General features: G+C 48.0%; 1 protein-coding gene across 1 annotated transcript in view; it reads left to right on the top strand.

Moving 5' to 3' along the window:
* LOC102939799 (adenylate cyclase type 10) overlaps positions 1-12957 on the top strand; it is a 28055-nt gene extending 15098 nt beyond the window's left edge. Inside the window, exons 19-33 of the mRNA XM_043533803.1 lie at positions 801-1082; positions 1582-1929; positions 2817-2888; positions 3544-3607; positions 4962-5184; positions 5351-5482; positions 6153-6325; positions 6553-6703; positions 7413-7623; positions 7713-7809; positions 8204-8322; positions 9521-9638; positions 10221-10416; positions 10801-11004; positions 11949-12957. Coding sequence (XP_043389738.1) covers positions 801-1082; positions 1582-1929; positions 2817-2888; positions 3544-3607; positions 4962-5184; positions 5351-5482; positions 6153-6325; positions 6553-6703; positions 7413-7623; positions 7713-7809; positions 8204-8322; positions 9521-9638; positions 10221-10416; positions 10801-11004; positions 11949-12215 — 2657 coding nt within the window. The 3' untranslated portion in view covers positions 12216-12957. The remainder of the gene's footprint in view (positions 1-800; positions 1083-1581; positions 1930-2816; positions 2889-3543; positions 3608-4961; positions 5185-5350; positions 5483-6152; positions 6326-6552; positions 6704-7412; positions 7624-7712; positions 7810-8203; positions 8323-9520; positions 9639-10220; positions 10417-10800; positions 11005-11948) is intronic.
* Positions 12958-13819: the final 862 nt, after the last annotated feature.

The raw sequence follows: 13819 nt of genomic DNA, 5'->3' as shown, positions 1-13819 counted from the left end.
CTGCCTAGGTACTCATGCAGTCTTCACTGCCACAGTATCTGTGCCTTATGATCCGTAGCGTATTTAGCTCTACAGCTCCCCTGTGAGCTAGGGAAGCATTATTCTTGGGTTACATATGGGGAACTGAGGCACAGAGAAACGCCTAAGTGACTTGCCTTATGCTTCATGTCACACTGTAGGTCTGTGACAGGGAACTGAGTCTGTGTCTTCTGAGTCACCAGCTGATGCCTTATCACGTCCAAATGGACTTGAACGATTGGTCACAATGTACCTTGAACCCACCTCAGGTCAGTGCAAAATTGCACTCTGGGATTTCTTTTTGGTTGTCCGAGGCAACAGTGTTCACAAATGGTGTTCCCCTAAGGCACAGAGGGGGCTCCCTCAGTGTATTAATTTGTACAGAAAGAAGAGGTCAGGGATCCAGACAGGATTCTGCTGCTTTCCTGGAATGGACTCAGGCTAAAGACCAGAGGGTCCATAATATATGGAATCACAGTCCTTATACAGGAGGGGCACCTATTGTACAAAACAAACAGGAGTGAGCAGGCTTCCACACAGCTCGCGTTCCAGTTTCATCTGGCTTTGTTTACCAGGGACCACACTCTGGGCCCGATTCACTTATGCCAATCACTGAAGTCAGTGGAGCTACACTGATATAAAATGAGCATGAATGGGAATTGAAAATCATTGTCTGGAACTCTATGCAACATCCCAGAGATTGCTAGCAACTGAATAATATCCTATGAGTTAATATATTCACGGGAGGAAGTGATTAACTGATTGACCTTTTTTGTCTGCAGAGATTGCTGTGGCCCAGTTGGACAGCTTGAGCCCCTCTGAGCAGATGGCAGTTAAATGTGCAGCTGTCATTGGCCATACGTTTACTCCAGAGCTGCTGCTGTACATCCTCCCAGAGTGGACAAACAAGAAGATGGAGGAGACACTCATGAGCCTGATCATTTCCCACGTGTTTGAGTATGTTGGAAAAGAAACCAGAGCTACACAGGCAGTAGGTTCCTGCCATTTACACACACATCTGGGCCCCCAGACGGTGCAATCCCTGGGGCCAGAGGACTCTGAAGGTGAGCAGGGTTTTTAGTTTCCAGAACCCCCAGTGTTCCCTGGGAACGCTTTTGTTCCTCTCTCTTTTGGCCATACCTCGGAAATGATGGGCTAATGTCACTTTGTTTTGTCCCTGTGCGCCTGAGCCAAATCCCGTTCAAGTCAATGGAAGTATTTCCTTCCATTAACTTCATTGGAGTTTGGATCAGGCCCCATGTACATAGTCACTGGCCAGTGATGGCAGTTGAAATGCCACATAATATTTTGTGTTCATAAGTGCCGGGAAAATTACTCCTTGGGAGGCTTAGGAGAATTTTGCATGAGGATCTACAGCCATCGTAATCGCATTGGCTCTGCTTTATTATTATTTCTTTATACCGCTCCCTGGATGTGTAAAGCACTTCTATCAACAAATGAAAAAGGACAGGTCCCTGCCCAGAAGAACAGCCAGTCTAAGTGGTTTCCAGTCAGATAAATCTGATGCAATCATGCGATAAAGGAATTATTGCTGCTTTCCAGATGTCGGTGCCGCTGCTCCAAGCTTCAGCCTGCAAGAGGAGCTGGGGATGTTGCAGCGGGATCAAGCAATGCGGTTCTGCACTCCCCTGCTGCGAGAAGGGGCCTATGAGCTGTGGCTGGGGGATCAGAAGAAGGCCCTGCACCTCAAATGTGCCGCCTTCCTGGAGCACAAGGCTCACAAATGCAGAAGCTGCGGTGGAGGTGATTTCATTTCCTTCCACCGCTATGCCCTGGACACCCAGATGAGCCATGAAGACTCTTTGCTGGGACAGGGCAGTAAGACCAAGGGCACGGCTCAGGTGCTTTCTGAAGAAACCGGGAAGAGGCTTCAGACAAGCTTAGCACAAGGTAAACGGAAGTTCGGAAATAGCATAGGGGGACTGACAATGCATTGCAGGGTGTTGGCATTTCTGGAGGCTGTAGTTTACACTAGTGTTTGGGATAGCCTGTAAGAGGATGAAGATGATACCTGCAGTCTCTGGAGCATAACACTGCAGTGTGTTGAATGATAGCCCCAGTGTCTTGAAATCTCCTGTTCTCTTGCAGGTGTTCTCAGACTTTTGTGCCAGTGACCCCTTTCACACAGCAAGCCTCTGAGTGTGACCCCCCTTATAAATACATAAAGTGTTTTTAACGTAACACCATTATAAATGCTGGAGGCAAAGCGGGGTTTGGGGTGGAGGCTGACAGCTAGCGACCCCCCATGTTATAACCTTGTGACCCCCTAAGGGGTCCTGACCCCCATTTTGAGAACCCCTGTACTACACCCTGCAAGGTGCTGGTTGTCCATCTGATATTTCCAGTTTTGGAAATTCTGCAAATGTGTTTCCTACTTCTGTCAAACAAATGACAAACTGGAAGACTAGTGATACGTTAGCCAGCCTGAAATCTGCAATGCAACCCAGATAGCCAATACAGAACTAGGTCACCTGATTGGCTGACTGTGTCAGGCTTATCTGATGCCATGTCTGGTTTCTAATATATCAAATATCCAGAAGCTTCTTGTATGCAGGTCAGAGCATTCTTCAATGCTGAGCATCACATAAGGGGGTAGAGGAACCACAGACAGCTTCCTAACTTACCAAACACACAGATCTAAAATAAAGTCCCAGCTTATGTGTTTGTAGTAGGCAAACCTGGTCACTAGTGCAACCCCAGTCTCTGTGTGCAGGAAGATAGCGATACCTGTATGGAGCATTTCAGATTCAGAAGTTATTTTGTCTTGTCTGTTTCAGATGCACCAGAGAGGACCGATGCCTCTCTGGGGCAGGAACTTGCCATAGAAACTCCCATGGCCTCATGTGAAGGTAAAACTTCTTTGGCTGCCCAGCTGGGAATGCAGTTAGAATGAGGGAGGCTTTGAAAGGGGTAGAGAGAGAGAGATGAGCCTGTCCCTTGTTATGGCTGTGTCAGTACTTACCTGGCTCCAATTACCACAGTATCTGAGTGCCTTGTGATTTTCAGTTGTAGTTATCCTCACAGCAGATGGGGGACTAAAGCACAGAGAGCCTAAGTGACTTGCACAAGATGTGACACTCTCCCGGGGCGCCCAGAATCTTAAGCCACTGTGTTACCCATCTGCCTCAGCAAGAGAGAGGTTTGCTGGAGCACAAACTGTGTGTCAGCTCCCTACCACACCAGTCTGTCCACCTCACCAGCAAACTCCTTGAGACTCTGCTAGTCTAAACCTTGCCTTCCCTGTTGCGAGGTTCCCCAGAGACATCTGTCCGTAATGTCCAGTCCCTCTCGCTGGACACTCACGGCAATTTTACAGATTTAATTAGCTGATACATAATTTAAACAAAGGCATCACGTCATACCCACCTCTGTTTAACAGTGCACAGGAACACAGCACAATAGTTTAGCTGAGGAAGTGAAGGATACCCTCTCCTAAACCACAGAGTAAATTTTGGAAGCTAGAACATGATTCATTTAATCCTTTTTTTTTAACTTCCTTTTCAGATAATTTACAGTGCAGGGCAAAATCAGCCATGAATAAACAGGTGTTGCCAGATGATCATCTCCGGTATGGTGGGGGGGGGGGGGATCTTTGATCACCTGTGCTTCTTAAAGAGCAAGTTAATTCCTTGGGAACAGGTTGCTCAAGAGACTGGGACTGGAAATGGGATAACAGAACTTTTCAGCTCCAAGCCATTAGTTCAGATCTGGCTCAGCCAGGGACTAATCCCAAACCCATCAAAATTAATGGGCAGACTCCTACTGACCTCAGCGAATTTAGGATCAGGCCCTGGGTCAATGATAACAAGTTATTGCTGCTTTTTGCAAGGCTATTGTACAATTATTAGACAGGGTTCAGAGAAGGGCGACAGGAATGATTAAGGGCCTGGCAAAACTCTCATATGAAGCGAGATTGAACAGACTGGGATCAAGAGGGGACATAATAAAAGCATATAAAGTAATCGATGGTCTAGAGAAGGCAGATTGGGAGTTTCTGTTCTTCCCTCTCATTGCAATGGAACAAGGGGACATTCAGTGAAATAAAAAAAACCCTGCTTTTTTTACCCAGCGCATAACTGGAACTCATTGCTATAGGAAGTCACTGAGGCCAAGAGTTTAGCAAGATTCAGAAAGGGCATGGACATTTATATGAGTAACAATAATGTCCAGAGTTATAATAGTTAATGCTAACAAATTTAGGAAGGGGATAAAACCTCATGCTTTAGCCAATCTCTGTCTATGAGAGACCAGGATGAGAACAGGTGTGGGGGAGCAGATTATCCCACATCTGCCTGCTGCGGGGTTCTCACACCTTCTGGAGACATATAACCTGCTGGCTGCTATTGCAAACCTGATACTGGTCCTGGTTTGATCCAGTCTGGAAATGCCTATGTTGCAATTCTTGATTGCTGTTCGGGAGCCTGTGTACACTGGATTTTTGATAGTGGTATAAATGCTTCATACTGGATTTTCTATCTAGTTAGGTTTGGCCCCCACCACTATAGTATCTGGGCACCTTATTAACCTCACAGCAGCCTGTGAGGTATGGCATTACTATTATCCCCATTTTACAGATGGGGAAACAGAGGCATTTGCCCAAGGTCACACAGGCAGTCAGTGGCAGAGCGGGGAATTGAACCTGGTTTTCCTGATTCCGAGTCCCATGTCTTAACTGCAAGCCCATCCTTCCTCGGTTGGTGGGTGATGCCAGACAACTTGGGGATTTTTATGTCAATTTAAAGGAAATGAAATATTTTTTTTCAGTTACATTTTGGAGTGTTTCATATTTTCTGCAGTAGGGGTGCCCCTACGCCCATGGGGATACTGAGGACTGGGCCCTGATGGGATCATCCCCAGGGGATCCTTTAGCGATTTTCAATTTGGGCTACAGTGGGCTCGCCCTCTCTTCTCTCTCACCATAGAGTTGAACAGGAGTTCCTGGACAGGGTGGACAAGCTGATTAAGTACCATAAACGTGGCAAAGAGGAAGCCACAAACCTGGCACCCTGTGAATGTGGAGAGAGAGTGGAATTGGTGGTCTCTGCCCTAGCCCGCCATTGTCTGATGGTGAAAGACAGAACGAGGGCTTTTTATTATCTTCTGGAGTCTGCGGCTGCTTCCTTATATTTATCCAACAATTATATGGTGAGTGGGCCTCCATATGTTCCTGCACCTCTAGCTGACCTAACCCTAAAGCTGGCCCTGGATAAGTTTCCTCTGGCTAATAAGTAGGGGGTGGAGGGGTCAGAGTTGTGTGTTCTGGGTAGGCGATGGCCCAGCCTCTCACTGTATCTCTCTGTGTTTGCTTGAGGCATACTTGTATTTGAAGAAAGCAAGTGGCCTACAGGAATTGTCAGCATTGGCAATGTTCCCTTGTCTGAAGAGACCTAAACTGAAGATCAGCCAGTTTGAGGAAGCCACTTTCTGCAGCCTCAGGGGAGAGGTAAGAAACCAGGTAGATGCTGGAGGATGCCTAAAGATGACCTGGTTCACGGGGTTTCTGACTCTTGCTCTCTGCCTTACCCATGAGCCCCAAATCCTGTGCAAACCCCTCAGGGTTCTACCACCCATCCATCTCACCACTGCCACCTTAAAAAAGATTGGAGCAAAATCAGAAGCCCACCTGCTTTTGCCGTCTAACTGCCGGGACTGCTGCAGTTTGCTAATAAAGTGTGCAATCTGAGAGCTCTGTTGGATCCCGGCTGCCCTGGAGGAGCAAGTACCAGCAGCAACCCAAGGAATACACAGTATCTCCCCCACTCGTTATCTGCTCCTGGATTTCGGTTTGCAAACTTCCCTTTCAGCTGCAGACCCCACCGTTTCCTTTTGGAGGCTGATCTTGCCACAGTGGCATCTCCAAATCTTCCTACCTCCCGATTTGATTCCTGCAATGTTTGTGAGGCACTCAGATATTAGCAGGGACCACAATAGAACCTAGACAGACAGATACACAGTCCCTTGTTGGGCACCTACAGCTCAGTTTGTCTACAGGACCCCACCTCAACCATGTTTTATCCTAAAATGAGGCAAATGTCATTCAGCCTCCCTGACCTCGTCAGACTCTAGGTGCAATTACACAGGTGCAATTGCCTTACTAGTCACTCCCCATGCAGGTCTGCTTCAACATGGGCCAAATCGCACTGGCCAAGAGACTGATCAAGAGGGCCCTCTGCTTACTGCACAAGGGGTTTCCCCGTACCTGGCTCGGAGCCTTCTTCCAGTCGTTACTCGAAGAATCCAAACACTCTGCGTACCATGCTCAGCAGCGTCAGGCCCAACACACAGAGTAAGAGGTGGAATCTCAGTCAGATGATTGTGGGTCTTAGCCCTCCTGGCCAGCAGCTATTTGCAAATGTCACCATGGAAACTGAACACAATAGGCCTGATTGGCACTCTTTGTTCAAGAGAGTTTCTAAGGGGCCCCTTTGCTTGATCTCTGGTTATTTAATTAGCAGTTACCATATATGTTTGACTTGCTGTGACCACTAACCTCTAACAACGTCTCTCCAGTAGGAAGGCATTAGCTGTCCTGCAGCAGCAGATTCACTGCCTCTCCTTGCTCTGGCAGTTCTACAGCCTGGACTCTACCGCCAACAGGAAGTACTCCCGGCTGGCAGCCCTGATGGAAATAAATTTGGCAGATGAGTCTGAGAACAAGATGCAGGTGTGTGTGCCCTTTCCTAATAGTCCTGGTATAGATGGCAAAGGTCTAGGTACCTCACCTCTCCAGGCGAAATTCCTCCACGCATCAGCGTGGCGCCAGGAGTAATAATCCCTGAGAAGAGGGAAGTACCCAGAAGGCTTCTAAAAAGAGGACGTTTTATGCTCTGGGGTAATGTCTCTGGGCACAGGCAGTATTGCTGAGTGGGGTTGATCGAGAACAAAAAGGCTTTGCGTCTTCATATTGCAAACTATACATGAGCTGGCAATTAAAAAAGAAAAAGAAAGCTTTTTGCAAGAGAAGTTACCATAAGCCCAGCCTTGAGAGCAGGGGGCAAAGTCATAAGTCAAATATTTCGCTATGTTTTTAATTAGAAAAGTCTCTGTGGCAATCAGATAACCATTGAGTGTCAGTCAGCGTGATGTTTAACACACTGCCCCATGTTAGCCTGCTCCAGACCTCCACTGAGCTGGTGCTGCTTCCAACTCAGTGCTGATGTCTCTAGATATGGAAATTTTCCTCCACCTAAACATACCATCTACAATGAGACACCATGTTCTATTTGAGCAAGATCCCCAGGCTTGCTCCCAAACTAGGGTCTTCTCCTGCTTGGCCTGCTGCATGCCTTTTCCTTCAGCAGCCTTTTATTTTCTTTATACGGTTGGTGAATTTCAGCAGGGTGCATTTTCGTATCCTCTTTTCAATGCCTTAGATCATTTCGACGTATATGGATTTTTCACAGTTCTCCCAAAGTATGGGCTATAAAGACGAGTGGCTAAAATACGAGATGATGGCTATCCAGAGAAGTTCCCAGTGCAACTTCACCTTCACCAGGGAGAGGTTGCTAATGACAGCACAGTTAGCTCAGGCACTGGCCTATAGCAAGCTCTGCTTGGGTCACCTGACCCGATCCATCCAGTTGGGTGAGTCCATTCTAACCATTTGCTGGGAGGGAGAGTTTACATAAACCCGCGCACCATATATACAGACATATCTATTCTTTCTTCAACAGGCTTTCAGGCTCATACAATGTGTGTGCGGCTCCAGAAAACCAGCCTCCACTGCCTGGTTCTTTCGGTTCTCTTCAAATCTGCGTTCCTGAAGAACAAGTATTGTCATCATTTCATCTGGCTGTGTTAACTCGCTAGAGTTGGGGTATTTATGTTGTGTTGGTCAAGATGATTGGTAAAGAGAGATGGACGAATGAGTGTAGATGGGCAAATGGGATGGCATAAGAAAGACAGGACGGAGATGGAAGAAGGGTCCGAGAGATGGTGCGATTGGTGGACGTAGATGGAGGGGGAGGCGTGGATCGATTTTTAATCTGGCCGGGATCAACAGTATGATACAGCAAGCTGGAAAGGCTTGCTGTCGAACCAGCACTGACGCCAGCTACTGCTAGCACTTTAGGGTCAGAGCTCCCTTAGGACTTTCCCGTTGCACAACAGGGTCTCAAGGGATAGTTTATAATGACTCTTAGAGCTCGTAGGTCTTATTTTGTAGGTACACCCAATGCATCAGAGTCTTAGAGTGGCTGTGGGAACTCGCTACTCAAGAGGAGAGCATCATGGTCTTGGCATGTTTCTATTCAGCCTGTTTAGACCTGCTGCTTTGTGATGCTGGTAAGTGCTGCCTGGAGTTTAAGAAGGGTGGCCAGACACTGCTATCCTCTGCCAGGATTCATGCAGTTTTCATGATGGGAAGAGGCACTTAATGCAGCGTTTACACTGGCTGGGAGGGTTGTGTTACCAGCAGTATCCACTATGGCCATTAGTAGTATCTGTGTTGCTATAACCTAGGAGCTCTACTCACAGACCAGGACGACATTGAGCAAGGCGCTGTACGAACACAGAGCAAAGGCCGTTTCTGTCCCAAAGAGCTTACGCCCTAAATGTAAAAGGGAGACGACACCGTCATGAAGCAGAGCATCAGGAATGTTGAGGTGCTCTGTTCTTGCACGCCTAGGCTGAGATGGTTCAAGGGGACTCCGAGATGGCCAGAAAAGAGCACAACTTGGAAAGGCATCTGCTAGCCTCTCATGCAGCCGTGCCTTTCTCAGGCCCTCTCAGTTTCTCTTGTGGTGGGACCTTAGTGTGTGAAGAGGGGAGTCATTGCTCTTCCTACCATGAGTTTTTTATATTGAGTTTTAATGTAAGGAATGAAAATCCCTCCATTTTTATTTCTTTTGGACAGTTTTGAAAGCTGATTTTGGGCTGCTGATCAGGTACTAGATGGGACCAATTTGTGTGCTGCACAGATTGCTGACGTACTTAAAGGAAGCACACAGAGCCGTGCTGACTTTGTCCAACGGGATGAGCTTGTCTGGTTTCCACCTCTACACTACAAGCTGGGGTTGGTGGTTTTGAAGCTACCCTAGGTCTGGCTTTTGCCAGGGAACCAACAGGATTCCTTATTAATGGGCAAAACATCATAAGGGAAAACATGTTTTTGTAGGACTTACTTGATCAAAAAACAAACTTCATCTCCTAAAGCCATGGCCTTAGCATTGAGTAGACCACTATGGGGTGCAGGGGTTTATTTTCAGGGCGCACCATAAGGATGCCTTCTCTAGGAGGAAAGGTAACTGATGTCTTCATGTTAACTCATTATTGATGCTTTCTGATGGCACCAGGGACATGGTGCTTCACTAAAAATGCCGGATTCAGTCAGCATCCAGCCATGATTTAAAATGACAACCCAAGGTCCGTGTCACCAAACACACCCAGGTGAATGGCTGTTGTGAGGTCTCTTCTGTTCCGACGCTGTCCTGTTAAGTGCCGTTGAGTGGAATGGCTTCTCTGAGGCCCATTTCTTTTGCAGGGTTTGATTACAGGCCCATTGAGGAGTGCCTGCAGTTCATAAACCAATATGAAGCCAGCTGCATCCTTAAGTCTCAGAGCAACATCATGCTGAGTCTATATTCCTCTTTGGCAATCTGGTAATACAGGGGTCTCATCAGATACGTCTCTGCTTTGGGGCATTAGCTTGCGCTCTTTTGTGTGCTGTGGGGAAAGAACCGTGATCCTGTAGGTATGGAATTGGGTGCAGAGAATTCACCCCCTGCTGCAGAATCTATGTTTTAAAAAAATAAATAAAGCCAATATTTTCCAATGTGGGGACCTAAATTCCAGCATTTGGCGAGAAGGGGCCTGATTCTCAGAGGGTTGAGCATCTGCAGCTCCCATTGACTTTAATGGAAGCTACAGGTGCTCAGCCGCTCTGAAAATGAAATGGCCCTTTCATGTAACTGCCTAGGGCACCTGTGGAACTAGGGCGACATTCACCCCTGTGCAGAGGCCAGCACAAAACCTTGTCGCCATTTAAGTCCCTCTTAAACCCTCAAAATAGGGGAGGCTCTTTCCTCATTTGTCCCATTTTTATGAGCAGCTCTGCAAAGCCACCCGTGCCTCCTTCCAAGCTACTGTAAGAATAAAAGGGGGGTTGTTGAGTGCAATATTAAAGCAGCCTTGGCCGGCGGTGAATGGAAGAGGTTGACGGCTTCCTTCCTGTTTGTTTGGAGGTTTGGCAGACTCCAGCAGTGGGATCTGTTTGAGGACAGTTTCACAAAGGCCCAACGGCTGGTGAGCAGAACGAACGCATCCCTTTTTGGCACTCACGGCTTTTTTAGATTCCTGGAATGCCAGGGCCTGTTGCTCCGGAAAGTCATGGAAGACACGCCCGAGAAGGTCCGGGAGGCTCGCAGTTCAACGCTCAGGGTGATTTTTCTTTTATGTCAATTTCAGTGCTTATTTAAGGGAAGGACCGGTAACAGCCAGGCCTGGTCTGAGTAGGTATTGTGCATGCATAGCTCTTCCCATTCGGATCTGTTACACGCCATTCTCTTCCCGTCCTGGTGTCTATTATACTCGGACCCCACGCGGCTCTGCCAGTGCACAGCACTCTCTGCTAGTCCAGCCCACGTGCCCATATAATTCTGCCAATCAACCTCTTTAGCCTTTTGCAAAAATTCCCCATGGCTGCTCACATGGAATCAGCTCCACCGGGATCAGCTACATAGGGAGCTCTAGTGTAGGCAGGCTGCTGCCAGCATTTTAAGCACCACGCCCCTACTCAGAGCAGATCTAATCTCCTCTCTTTAGTACTTTGAGGAATTCCTTTCTCGCTGCTCAACGAGTCCAGTCTACCACACGAGGGTTTACAGCCTGAAAGCCTCTGTTAACCTCCTGGGAGATGAAGATAAGAGCCAGGTCCCTTTGTCGAAGGGTCTCAAACTTTCAGCCACTTCCCAGACCGGACTGGAGGAAACTTCTTTCAGTGTGAGCCCTGACAGTGTCCACAACGAGGTAAGCCGTGACTCTTCCCTTTGAACTCCAGGGGAGCTGAGCTCTGGGGTACCAATAGAAACAAGGTGGGCAATGGTAATTGCAGTGCAATGGGCATCGAGTGACAACTTGTCGTAACTTTCATTCTTGACGTAACAATAACACAACGAACAACACCCCTGGGCGCAGTTGGCTCCCAAACTACCGTGTTTACTAGGGCACACAAACGTGCAAAGCCCAGCTACGTACACGCTCCTGCTCTGACTGGTTTCTGGTGGCTTCTAAAACATAAACCACGATGAGCACCGCTAGAGGGCTTGCAAACTACTTAAAGGGAGTCTACCATACACTGGATAACTTGCGGAGTGAATTGTCAGGACTGATGCGGCTACACGGAGATCCCACTGGGGAAGAGTCTTTGTTGCAGGTTCACTATTTTGCCTTCCACGTAACTTTCCCCCTATTGTACAGCCCCTGCTAAACTGCAGGTTTAGTTACTTAAAAAATTCAGAGATTAGGCATTAAGGGGAGAGGGTCTGGGTTTCATCTGCTGCTTTATTTCCCCCTGCCCTTTATAGACACACCCCGTGGCACCCGTGCATCCAAAAAGACAGATAAGAATTCCCGTTACAGCTCTTTTACTGCTGCTCCAACTTGGTCAGCAGGGGCCACTGTGAAACATGAGTTTCAGCTTTCCTTCTCATGACTATCTGACCTGATGTTCTTACCCCGTGTGGCCTGTGCTTCAGAGATCTGGCTCTCCCCCTGTACAGGGCACAGATGTCATGACAGAACTACTGATAGGAGGATAAGCAATGTGCACTTTTCTTTTTGCTCTTCAGTAACTCAGGCCAACACCTTGCGCTGGACATTTTCTCCTTCTCCCTTCTTGCCCTCTTGGGCATTGGCTCAGCCCCCGTTATTGTTATTAACTGTGCTGAGAAGATTTCCTGTTTTGTGCACAGTATCAGGCCACCGGCAGAGTGGAAGAGCTGAAGGACAGCAAAGATCAGGATGTAGAGGGCACACAAGAATACATGAAATCTGCCGCATCGAGGCTGAAATCCGAACCCATGCCGAAGGAATTGACCTTTGTTCATCTCCAGCCGGGGCAAGCTCCCACGTCCCCCCACGCTGTGCCTGCTGGTGAACCTATGGAATACATCGGCATTGCACCCCGCCCATTGCCCTTGACGTCCAGAAAACCCCAGGGTGCTGGTGACAAAGCCTGAGGGGGCAGGAGAGACTGTCAGAGCCGGGACATTGCTGGGGAGGGTGGAGGGTTTGCTGGGATACGGAGCACGTACATTGAAAACCTGCCTTGTCATGGCTCAGAGGCCAGCAGAGAATTTGAGGAAGGATGCTATGGAAAAAGGGGGGAAACTGACACAAAGGGGTTCTTTTCTTTTACTCTGTGTAGTTTAGTGGTGTTTATGGGACCCTGGAGTGATTGGGTATAACTCTGTACTCAAGGGGTATGACTACACTACAGTCAAACACCCGGGACTGGCTCGTGTTAACTGACTCGGGCTTGCAGGGCTCTGGCTGTGAGGCTATCAAATTGCAGTGCAGCTATTTGGGCTAGAGCCCGGGCTCTGAGGGGTCTCAGAACCAGCTGAGGGTGTTTCATTGTAGTGTAGACATACCCTAGGATAACCTCGGAGCGGGACAAGGTTCTGTGAGAGTCCTACTGAGACCCCTCTTCCAGCAGATATATCTCCTGATAGGGGTATTGAAAACTTGCACCTGAACCCTTGGGCAGTGTATAACAACAGTCCTGCTATGGAATCTGTTCCACTGTTCTTCCGGGAACTCATTCCTCCTGCTAATGCATTGGGAATTCCTACAAATAATTTTCCCCAACATAATCCTCCTCCTGCAGGGACTAGCCACAATCGTATCAATAGCATAGATTTTAATGGAAGCTGCAAAAGTTTGAAATGTGTATTGTCTATAATAAATTTATTTAAGACATATTTATAATGTGCCATAGAAGTGAATACAGAGTGACTCCCATACCCACCCACCCACTGTTAACTCTGCATTACGATACAGTTTTACTTTGCACAATCATATGGCCTTCGGTGAGGCACCAGTTTAGCAAAGCACTTGAAGTCTCACGGAAGTCAGGAGGTGTCCTCGCAGGCTTAAAGTCAAGCACGTGCTTCGGTGCTTTGCTGAACTGGGGCCCAACGGAGGGAGGTGATTGAAAGGTAGCCACTGTGGAGTTAACTGAACCGTTAGAGAAGTTGTAAGACTGAAAGGGAAATGGAGCATGTTCCTATATTTCACGGCACTTCCCTGTTGGGCGCTGTGGCTTATCAGAGGGAGCCAGTTTCCTGATGGGGGGTTTATAGCCGCCTATCACTAAAAATAGAGCCACTAGAGAAAGTAAATGCACCCCACCCTTCCACTGCATTTATTTCCCAGTGGCTGAATCCTGCTACTGGGTCATCCTAGCAGTATAGCTGTTTTTTCCAGTTCTTTGCATCTCTGTCCCAGTCCTTTGGATCCATCCCCTCCTTCTTTGCTCCTTTTCACCTGCTTTGCACTCGTACCGCCCATGGCCCCATGTTACTGTGCAATTCCTGTGGTTGTGGGACTCCCAGCAGCACCCGTCATCCTTGCTCCCTGTTTGAGAGGTCCCTGCTGGGCAATGCAGGTCACTAACGCTCCCCACCAAGGAGCGAGTGTATTACCACTGCAGAATTCCCTGCACCTGCCTGGCCCTGGGGACATGAAACAGGAAAGTAGACACAGGCCTATCCTACCAATAGGCCACAAGGTAAATAAGCCTTACACCACAATTTGTATTTAAGATGATGCACTGTGGTAA

The sequence above is a fragment of the Chelonia mydas genome, chromosome 21 (assembly GCF_015237465.2).
Source record: "Chelonia mydas isolate rCheMyd1 chromosome 21, rCheMyd1.pri.v2, whole genome shotgun sequence".
Lineage (NCBI taxonomy): Eukaryota > Metazoa > Chordata > Testudines > Cheloniidae > Chelonia > Chelonia mydas.
This window is presented reverse-complemented; position numbering and strand designations above follow the sequence as displayed.